At 48.6% G+C, this 11,536-nt stretch overlaps 1 protein-coding gene across 2 annotated transcripts in view; it reads left to right on the forward strand.

Moving 5' to 3' along the window:
- sppl2 (signal peptide peptidase-like 2) overlaps positions 1 to 11,301 on the forward strand; it is a 44,582-nt gene extending 33,281 nt beyond the window's left edge. Inside the window, exons 15-16 of one of the 2 annotated variants that reach the window (XR_010957904.1) lie at positions 1,370 to 1,429; positions 7,389 to 7,408. Coding sequence is in view for 1 of the 2 variants with exons in the window: in XM_067968190.1 (XP_067824291.1) it covers positions 1,370 to 1,429; positions 7,389 to 7,586 (258 nt within the window). In the remaining variant the exon portion in view is untranslated. Of the gene's footprint in view, positions 1 to 1,369; positions 1,430 to 7,388 lie in introns of both variants that reach the window. The other variant, XM_067968190.1, reaches the window with a different exon arrangement.
- Positions 11,302 to 11,536: the final 235 nt, after the last annotated feature.

Here is an 11,536-nt window from a genome sequence, read left to right on the forward strand (position 1 = left end):
TTTGTTGATACGGTTCGTTAATTTTTGGGGCTGACTATCTCTGTTTCTCAGGGTTTGGTATCTTTTACTGGTGCTGTCACCTGCCTGAGGATGGTGTTGGGTGTCTGTAACTTGCATTTATCAGTTGTCTAATGACCAACTAGTGACGATCCTCCTTGGTGGGGAAGTTAGCAGGGTCTTCTTGGTGGCTGCAAAATGTCACGCCTTTCAAGTCTCCATGGCAGACTCGGCATTCCGATACCAGAACCAGGCGGGTTCGCAGTGCCTCGGCTCTGTTGATGCTCGAGCACTCCACTTGCCTCACTAACTAAACCTGTCCCGAAGGATTCTTCCCACTTGCCTCCAACTAACCCTGCAGGCCAAAGCCCTAATGGTGCTCCTAGCTGGACAAGCAATGGGAAGCGGCTTTGGTAAGCTGCACAATTTTAGCTGGTTAAACTCCATCATTACCCTGTGCACACTTGGGGATCCCTAAGAATTGGCTCTGCCAACCTGCACTTAAGATCAATAGGCTTATGTAAAAGGAATGTTTCCCTATAGGAAAAGAGTGTGCATTCCATATTGTGCAAGCAGGAATCCTACAGGTGGGTGTGGATTTCCCAATAGCTTGGTTTGGAGATTTGTAAACATGATGATCAGTTTCTGCGTGTGTCAGACACCCGTTGACCAGAAAAAAAGCCACTGTGCGTGCCTGAGGTTTCATAGTTCAATATCAAGCGATTTACAGTTTGTGTTGTTCAAAAACTTTTAGTATGTCCCATTTTCATACTTTTGTCCTCCCATTCTTTCCTCTGGTGTCCACTCCTTTCATGAAATACGGACTCCTGCTCATTTACAGCTTCATGGGCCTGGCTGGACTCTAGTACCTCACCCAAGTGACCATTTTTCATGTGAGACTAGATAGTAAGTGTCTGGCTCCCCTAGGGCACTGAAGCCACACTGTAGTACCTGCATAGTGCCCCCACCTGATCAGCTAACTCCGCATAGACTGGCGATTGACCTGGTCTGTGTGTCTTAATCCTTGTGTCCTGCACTTTTAATTAGGAGTTCTGAAACAGGCCCTGGAGTTTATGCTGTTATTTTGTAGACCAGCAACAGACTTATAAACCTTTTTCATGATTGGAAACTTGAGAGGGATGTAAATTGGGAGGGAGGAGAATCCTGAGAGTTGCCTCAGACTGCGCAAGTACCTCTTGTTGATATGGTTTCAGAGATGGACTGCAGCAGCCTGGGAGCAAGAGCCTGCTCCCTGTCTGTGAGCCTCCCCCTCCATTGGGGTGATGTGTGAATGGAGAAAAGGGAATTTTTTTTTTTAAGTGCATCTCACGTTCAATAAAAAAAAATATCTTTCTTTTAAACCACATTTCAGACCAGTTCACATGATGTCGCCGTGTGTGTTGCTTCACCACCTCCATCTGCATCCAAGCTGGTAAGTCTGCCTGAAGTCATGCAAACCAAAAGAACCATAAACACTTTTCCAAAAATCGTTTAAAATTAATGTAGCAGTGGAATATACTTCAAGCAGAAGCGGTTACGCAATCTCCCTTCCGTTAGAGCTGGCACTGTCTAACCTGGTGCAGCTCGGTGCTGTATAACCCAAAGTGGCTCAGTATGGTATAATCCAGCATGTCTTGATGCTCTATAGCCCAGCCGGGCTCGGTGCTGTATAATGCGGTGCGGCTCGGTGCTGTATAATGCGGTGCGGCTCGGTGCTGTATAATGCGGTGCGGCTCGGTGCTGTATAATGCGGTGCGGCTCGGTGCTGTATAATGCGGTGCGGCTCGGTGCTGTATAATGCGGTGCGGCTCGGTGCTGTATAATGCGGTGCGGCTCGGTGCTGTATAATGCGGTGCGGCTCGGTGCTGTATAATGCGGTGCGGCTCGGTGCTGTATGAGGGGGTAGCAAGTCTCCCCAGGCTCTGTCGCCTTGTTGGATTCCACTTAAAAGTTTTTTTGGTATTCGTGCTCTGGAAACATAATTTAGTTCTGGATTATTTGAGGCATTTGAACAATGCCACTTGTTTAGTTTGAATCAAGGGTGTGCGTTGTCAGTACCCACGCTGCCCCCATTTACACGGCTAAAACCGGTTTTATCCCAGCAGCAGAGTCGTAGACCCACAGAAAGAGTCTGCCCCCAGGATAAGGGAGCCGGAATGGGCAGTGTAAACATGGGAAGCTGGCACATGGATACAACGATCAGAACTAAAAAAGTGGCAATGTAAAAGCACCTTTTGGGTTGCAGTTTTGGAGCTCCACAGGCTGTCGTAGATTTCAGTTATAGTGGGCCCGATTTTAGCACCCGGTCTCGGGTGCGTTCTCGGCGGGGGGGCCTCTAAAATCCCGAAATCGAGGAGCGGGACCGGATCGCGCCCTGATCCCACCCACTTCCGGGTTCCGCGCTGACGTGCGGGGGTGCGTGCGTAGCCCCCGCTGGTGGGAATCCCGCAGGCAATTAAAGCCAGCGGGGTTCCATTTGAGTGTATTTATCTAGGTATTTCAGGTCATTAAATGACCTGATTGAGCTGTTTATTTAACAAGTGTGGGATTTTACGGTGAAATGAGACTGTTTCCCATACTGGGGGAAACACTCACACTCACAACGGACGTGTTGCAGCCAGCAGCCTGTGGCAGCTGCCAAGGTGCATTCCACAGGTGGGGGGGGGGGGAGAGCCTTCACCAACGCAGGAGGACACTCCGTAACATTGGGCAACGCCTGCCCTCCACCACCCTCCTCCAAGCAAGAAGATTCACCAGCGTGGAAGTGCAACCCCTGTGCGAGGACACACTTTTCTAGCGTGCACAACCCCGCAGACCTACACCTGCCAGATGGGTGCTGTGTTGACATCCTCGGAGGACGAACAGCATGACCAGCCTCGCAGTCCACGCTGTCCGCCTCAGAGACGTGCATCCCCACAACACGGTGCTGTGGCACATCCACCTGCACAGCAGGATGGAGGGCATCCGCAGAGAGAGATGCGTCGCAGGAGGCACTACCCTCCTCACAGGGTCTACAGACCGAGGCTCAGCTTCATGGACTTCTCTGAGCAGCAGTGCATACGTAGGCTCAGAGTCACTCGCCAGGTAGTCGCCGACATCTGCAGCCTCCTTAATGACAAGCTGCTCCCGGATGGACCAAGCAGCATCTTCTTACCCGTCGCCGTCAAAGTCACCATTGCCCTCAACTTCTTCGCCTCCGGATCCTTCCAGGGTGCCACGGGGGACATCACCGGGGTCTGTCAGTCGTCTGCACACAAGTGCATAAGGCAGGTCACCGATGGGTTGTTCCGCAGGGCCTCGAACTACATCAACTTCGCCATGGATGAGCGCAGCCAGACGGAGAGGGCGGTTGGATTCCATGATGTGGCTGGCTTCCCACGGGTGCAGGGTGTAATCGATTGCACCCACATAGCGATACGGGCACCTCCACATGAGCCAGGGCTGTTCATCAACAGGAAAGGGTATCACTCCATGAACGCCCAGCTCATTTGTGACCACCGCCAGAGATTCCTACACGTGTGCGCCAGATACCCTGGCAGCTGCCACGATGCCTTCGTCCTCAGGGAGTCCACCGTCCCGCCCCTCTTCCACGCACCCAACACCGGCAACGGCTGGCTCCTCGGCGACAAGGGATATCCCCTGCACACGTGGCTTATGACACCTCTGAGGAACCCCATTACCGAGCCGCAGCGTCGATATAATGACAGCCACATTGCTACCAGGTCTACAATTGAGCAGGCTATAGGGCTGCTCAAGATGCGCTTCAGGTGCCTTGATCGTTCCGGGGGAGCGCTCCAATACACGCCACTCCGAGTGGGACGAATTATAGTTGTCTGCTGTGCCCTGCGTAACATGGCACTACAGAGAGGGGTGCCGCTGGAGGAGGCCCCATGCGTACCCGCCACCCACATTGAGGACGACAATGAGGAGGAGGAGGAGGAGGAGGAAGAGGGAGAGGAGGAGGAACGACCCATGGGCCGAACACCGGCTCACCTGCGTGCTCGTCAGGCCAGGGAGGCACTCATATGCCAACGGTTCTCCTAACATCACACTCTGTGAGGCGTTCACATGCCATAACGTACACAGACGAGGGTCCATACAGGCTCCCTCCACAGAAGAGTGGTGCCTGTACACCTGCACCCACTGTATTATGCCCAATGGGTGGGACGGGGTGGTCGTCGTCATGATGAGGCGTACGGAAGGGACATATTGCACAAGCCGCAGAATGATGGACAAGAGGTGGCTGCATTGGTGAGAAAAAGTGAGTTTATTTTGTGTTCACATTCAAATAGTGGAAATTAAAAAAAAATAGACAAACACCCTGGTGCAATCCCTGTGTGCTCACGGAACTTTAGGCTTTCGTTTCCGGGTACCCCTACGTGGTGGTACCCCTGTGGCTCCAGCAGAGGTGGTGGCAGGTTGCTCCTGTTCGTGTCCTGACCTGGTAGATGCTTTGGGCCGACGCCCCCTGGGTTTCGGTGCCCTTGAGGGCACCTCCACAGACTGCTCCTCCTGCACCTGTGCAGGGGCAGACTCGGCCACCTGGAGAGGATGGACTATTGCGGGCACTGGTTGAGAGGGGGGCAACGGGTGAGACGTGGGGGCACCTTGAGTAGCGTCCACACTTCCATTTCCCCGTTCACCATCTTCCCTCTCATGGCCAAGGCCCACATCACCCCTTCCACCCTGCTGGACGGCAGTTTGGATGACGTGGGTGAGACCTTGCAAGGCTACCTCCAATGTATCTGTCAACCTGTTGATGGCGGCAGAATGTTGCTCACCCTGAATCCGAACAGCCGTTGTGAGGGCCTGGATGGACTCATTGGTGAGCTGTGCGTGACGCTCGAGGGAGGCTAGCCTGTCCTCCACCGCAGACGTTCCCACACCTACCCGCGACACTATCTCAGAGATGCCTTCACGTCCCTGCGACACTATCTCGGCGATACCCTCCTGCACCTGTGCCACCATTCCCCTCAGGCAGGAGCTGGACTCCTTCATCCTCCGTGCGATTGTGGAGAGTGCACGTGGCACCTCTCCCAGTACCTCAGCAATGTGCTGGTGCCCCTCAACGACTCTCCTTTTGACTGGTGGTCCCCTGGGTTCAGCATCTGGGTCCGGCTGAGCAGAGCCTGGAGAAGAGTGCTCCCACCGACGCGGACCCTCCGAGGCTGACCCTGCCACCAGGGTCTGCTCATGCTCACGTGTGCGCGGTGACTCACCATGTGCAATCCCAACTAACTGAGGGGGGGACCCACCGAGGTGTGTGTATCTGCGCTGGTGGATGCAAGGCTCATGTGTGACGATGCACCCTCAGAGACGGGCATGTCCTCTGAGGAATCCCCCTCAACCGAAACGTCGATCGCAGACGGCCCTGCAAGAGAACAGAGGGCAATATCAGGCATGTGTCCAAATGTGGCGGTGCGGCATATGCCATGTGATGCTAAGATCATTCGCGCTCATGAGTGATGAGTGCCAGCTTTCCCTTACCGGCCGTTTCGACAGAACCAGACTCGCCATCCGCCACCGACAGGCAATGCAGCGTGCGGCTGATCTCCAGTGCCTCGACCTCGGCGTCTGTCAGGGCCACCTCGTGTGGCGGGCCCCCTCCGGTGCGTGCCCTATCGCGTGCGTTCCTACACCTCTTCTCCTGTGAGGGCAAAACACAAAAACGTTATTGAGTGATGATTACAATGTGAGACGCTTCAAGCATTGGTGTGAGTGGGTTGAGCGTGTGGCAGATGGATGGGAGGATGCGTGTGCCACATGGCCATCCCGTTGTATGGGCATTGGGGTGTGTGGTAGTGGTCGAGTGGGGACAGGGACGGTGGGTACGTGCAGGCACTGTGAGGATGATAGTTGGGTGGCTGTGAGGATTGGTGCGGGAGCGCAGTGCTGTCAGTGGAGATGGGGTTGTGAGGTGGTTGAGGTGATGTGGAAGACGGAGTGAGGCACAGTGCGTTAGTGTACTCACTTTCCCGGACCTGGTGAGGTCATTGAATCTCTTGCGGCACTGCATCCAAGTGCGGGTGGTGTTGCCCCTGCTTGTGACCTCAGCGGCCACCTCTTCCCATGCCCTCTTGGCGCTGCCAGGGCACCTCCTTCCATCCGTGGGGAACAGCGTCTCCCTCCTCATGCGGACCCCGTCCAGCAGCACCTGGAGGGCGTGGTCCGTGAAGCGGGGAGCAGCCTTACCCCTGCGCTCCTCCATGCTTCATGGACTGTAGGTTGTGGCTGGAGGGGCTTTGGTGGACTGCCCCTTTAAATAGAGCTCCAACATCACTCAGACGTCAATGCGCATGCGCAGGCCGCCGGCACGCAGCTGAGAAGCGCGGAACCCGTAGCTGCCGGCTAATTACATCAATCATCCCGCGATCGTGCGCGCAACACACTCAATTCGGACGGCGCGTTTTCCTCGAGCCCGACTGACCACCCGCTGCCAACCCGCACCCCTGGTAAAATCGGGCCCAGTGAGTCTGGCCCAATGGCTCAGGATAACTGGGAGCAATACATTTCTTATTCCCAATTCTAAGTGTCCCAGATCCATTCCACATTCCTGGCTCTACCAATGCCCAATTCCAGAACTGAATCCTTGGTTCCAGCACACCATTCCACATCTCCACACAAAAGATACATTGGTGACGTGCTCTCTGGCCTCTAGACTACACTCAACATGCTACACCAGTAAGCTGCTTTTCAAGTTCTTAAAGTAATTTTACACCAGTTTTTTCCCCTTCTCTACTGAAGGCGCTGACTCTTGTGGTACAGTTTCATGGACACTGGTTTATCACTCATGCCCTAGACAATGAATGTAAGCAGGATATCCAACTGAGGGAGGCTTCACAACAAAGCCTAATCCTGTACTCTCCTGATGTCCACACACAGGCACTTTCCAGGAGAGCTCACTTAATAGTGACCAGGAGTAAAAACTTTGGCTGATTTTTCCCTCCCTAATCCAGAAAGATAAAAGAAAGAAAGACTTGCATTTATAAAGCGCCTTTCACAACCTCAGGATGTTGTCCCAAAGCACTTTACAACCAATGAAGTAGTTTTTTTTTTTAACAGTAGTCATTGTTGTAATGCAATGAAGCCAATTGTAGTGCCCCAGCTACTGTCCTAGATAACATCAGCTAACTCAGCATAGATCAGAAAGTGGTACCTGAGACCCTCTGGCCTGTACAGCTTAGCATGGCACCACAGAATGCATTTACCCACAGAGCCATCATGGAGCTTAAAGGTCAAAGTTGTTTATATAATTTTGGTTTGGTGTGAGTGCAGTGTTTGCCCTGTGAAGAATGATCCACAGCTATTACAGTTAGGTGAATCTGATCATGGCTAGTTCATTTAGGACTGTACCACACTGACCAATACTTTTATTAATTTGAATGTTGCAGGAAAAGCCGCCCCTGCAGCCGATGTTGTTGGCCTCCGACAGCTGTCCACAGCCATGTGACGAGTCAACACCAACTGCTCCCCACCATGAGAAGGAAGCCCTGACCAATCCACCAGCAGAATTCGCAGGATCCACTAATGAAAATGAAGTTGAATCTAGTGAGAACTTTTTGCCAAAAGATGGGACGAGCCAGTCATAATGCTCACCATGTACTTAGATGCAATTTTTAAAATATGCTCATAGTGGGTTTATATAAAATTGAATAGATCTGCATTGCACGTGTTAACTGAACTGCATAGTGGGCTGCCCATTGGGTGCACTTTTACCTGTTACACTGCTCCCAAACTATCAAGGCCAGATATGCAGTGACCTCCCCACATTCTTAAACCACCAAAACTGTCCTCAATCTCAAACTATTCGGAACCAGGTATGCAGCAACCCCCTCAGTCTTAAAACAGCCAAATGTCTATAGTAAAGGATGATTTGTAAGAAAAATCTTGTAATGCCACATTCCAGGACCCTTCAGGTATTATCACTTCAACCAGCAACACGCAGGTCTGCACGTCATTGTGCAAATATTTCTAGAGATACCGTCCAATTTTCTTCCTCCTTGGCATAAATCACAAACTGCTGAACCATAAGTAGGTATGTAAAGCAGAACAGTTTCTCCTTTGTAAGAGTACATTTAGTGAGGATATCTTCAAAACAGTAAGGAAGTCTCCCCAAATAGCAACATCTCATATAAGTTATGCATTTCTAGCTGACGTCTCATTGGGGAAAAGTGTGCCTTTGGCCATCACTGCACCATTTGTTGGGTGGATGGAGAGTTTGGAATTTAGTGATGGTTGCGTTGATCTTTTAGAAATCTCCTAAACAAAGTGTCTGTCAGTGTTTGGGTTTCAAATGACACAAGTTATGTATTTGAAAGTCAAGTTTATGCACAGACACAATACGAATGTACAGGACTGAAAAGGCCATTTTGTTCCAATTGGCTTGGCCCAGAGTTCATAAACAGAGTACCTATATCCCTCAATTTAGGTATAGCCCAGTACAAGTGTAGAACTTGATCGGTTAAGCTACCATACCCAAATGTGCTCTTTACAAGCACTTTTTATCTTTCCAATTTCCACTCCTCCCCTCCTCTCCCTATGACACGGACTCTTGCTGGAGTATCATCTTGTGGTTGCCAGTCACCCACTGGTCCCTCGTCCTGAGGCCAGGATCGTGAATCTTGTTAATGTCCGACTTCTCCCTCACTGCCGGTATTGAGCAAGTACTGAATGGATGGCTGGCTACAAGCACTAAGTATGAACCCAAACTGGGATCAAACCTCACACAAATTTAAAAATCACATGGATTCCCTTCACTATGTGTTAGAGCAAACATCAGTCACTGGCAGAGATCTTTTAAAGAATGTGACTACTGGGAACCTTGTCTTAGTAAAAAAAAATCTAAAAACAGTAAGTTCTTATTTAATTGTGCTGCAGGAACATACTTTTAATTAATTGAAAACATGATCAGGATAACTTGAGGAGATTGCACAACATTTGGATTCTAAGTGGAGTGAGCTCGATGGGCTTTTTTTCACTTTAGACTCTCGTTTTCTTTTGAGTCTTTGTCACCACCCGAATAGGCGGGTGGGACCAAGTGTAAACTTTCCCTGTACAACGTGAAAGTGTTGCCATTAATTACAGAGTGCAAATCTCCTTCTGTTCCAGAGGTATAGAGCAGCAGAGCTAGTGTACATATGACAAGAGTGAGTACATAGTGTAAAATAAGCTTTGGTTAAAATTAGGCTAAAAAATTATTTTAAAACCCATTTGCTTGTGGTACGGTCACTTTCAAGCCTCATGGGGTTTTGTTGGTGGGCAGCACATGTAAGCAGTAACTTTGCTGTTGGAGCCCAGCTCTGTCAACCAACCTCGGGGAAACTTCAAGCAGTCCGATGTTAGTCAGTTTTACAATTTTGCTGAGACTGGTGTTAAACATCTGTAGTCGCAGCGTGTAAAGGTAGAGGGGATTGCTCTTTAAATCCAGCTGCTTCAATTTTACATATAGGTTTTTTTGGGGGCGGGGGGAGTTTCTCTTGCCTGCTACTTGTTGGGGGATGTCAATTACCTGGTACTTTTGACAAAGATAATAAATCAGTAATTTTAAGTTAGTTGATCTATGATTCAAATCAACCTCGGTCTCTGGACCATTCCACATCAATTCCCAATCTTATTTTATAGTGATACTGTCTTGTTCCATTTATAGGAATTCTTTTTAATTTTAGTCATGGAGAACAGTTTACCGCTTGTAATTAGTGAGATGTAAGCTGTAGAAATGTAGTACTGAGCCTTGTGCTTCATTGATATCAATGCTAAGATTTTTCTGCCACCAGGAGCAGCACTCAACCCCTGCATGAGAATTGGTCTTTCTCTGCACCCTCTACAGCAATCATGTTCTCATTACAGAACCATGTGCTCCTGTGATTTCATTTCTGGGTTGTTGATTACAGAGAGAAAAACAGGCCTCCTCCCATTTCTAATTGAGGAATTTTAAGCCCTGTTGATCTGCAAAACTGCTAGAATAACGGACAGACTGCAGGCAAGGAAACTAGTACAACCCTTGGAGAGTTAGATTGTTTAAATTCAACTATTGGAATGACTCAATTTTGTTCCCTTATCAAAACCTTCCATTAGCCCTAATCTGAAAGTAAATTCAGTGCCACCAACGAAGAAGTGTCAGTAAACTTGGATTACGGAATTTCTCTTAGATGAACACCTAATAACATATCAAACTGACTGCCCTCACTCCTGTAAGTGGAACAATTATAATGGTAAACTATTCAGTGAAGCTGAGCCAGCTTCATGCCCCATCTGCATGTTGGTAAAGTGGGTTAAGTTTCACTAGTTTGGAGTTACCTGATTATTCAAAGGTAGATAGCAGTTTTGTACAGGGTTTTAAATTTGTGAAGTTACTGTGTCCCAACTGGCTACCTGTACTCACTAACAAACTCTGTGTTTGTCACATGACAATCTCTGAAAATCAAGAAGCCTCTAATTTTCATATAAATTGGGAATATTCATGGACACTTGGAACTGATGGAATGAAACTCCTGATTTCCTGGAACATCCAACATGGTTTTGACATCTCCCAATAGCTCAAACATTTGGTGCAAAAATGGCAGTACCTTCTGCATGGCAGAGGGGGTGGGATATTCCCAGTGAAAATGCTGGGAATCCCTGAAACTGTTGAAAGTTTATTAGGATAACATGTCAGGAAATAAAAACCTGTACTAGCGTGTGCAAGTACAGTAAGAATAATCACTCTTTCCATCTGTTTAATGCAACACTTCTTACAAATACATGCAACTGACGGTGTCAGCAAATAAGCATCTTTGACTGCAACTGACTTTCAAAGAGGTGAGTGTGTGTGACTCGAGTCAGTTGAAAAAATATTTAGGTGTTAGGTTTTGCATTATTCTGCCTTTTGACACGGGTGCTGTAAATCGGGTAATCTCTCGAAAGTGAGTTTAACAATAAATGAATGTGGCTTTAATTTATATATTTGATCATTGGGAGTGCTTCTGTCATGTTTATTACACAATGAGCAATTTCTGCAAAAGAAAAGACAAACTGGAAAATAAAGCCCACGTTAAACTTTCCTGATTGACACTAAGTCTAGGAAACATTTGCAGGGTCAGCAATCTGTGCCCAGTTAATGACTGATAACACTAAAAAGACTGGGCACTGGATTTTATTTATTTTTTGAGAACTATGTTATGATAAAGCTTCTGGATTTTGCAAATATGTGGTACTGATTCCAATAAAATGTTTTAATTTGTATCTTTTTTTCTTCCTTGTACTAAAGAATTATGTTGGATGGGTTGTGGATTATTATTTACAAATAAAGTTTTTACAGTTCAAAAATGCACAGATGTGAATCACTCTCTTCAGTTCCAAGATGCTGTGTTGATTTGCTTCACTAACTTATCGGCCAGGGCCGGGATAGGGGAGCCACAATTAACCCTGGGTTAGGAAAGGGAAAAAAAATCAGCCAGGGCTTGATCACTGTCCATTGAACCCTGCTGGAATGTGTATGTAGACATTTGATGAGGACAGAATCAGGCATATACCCACTATAGTTGAATATCCTGCTGATGCT

Source organism: Heptranchias perlo, chromosome 29 (genome assembly GCF_035084215.1).
Source record: "Heptranchias perlo isolate sHepPer1 chromosome 29, sHepPer1.hap1, whole genome shotgun sequence".
NCBI lineage: Eukaryota > Metazoa > Chordata > Chondrichthyes > Hexanchiformes > Hexanchidae > Heptranchias > Heptranchias perlo.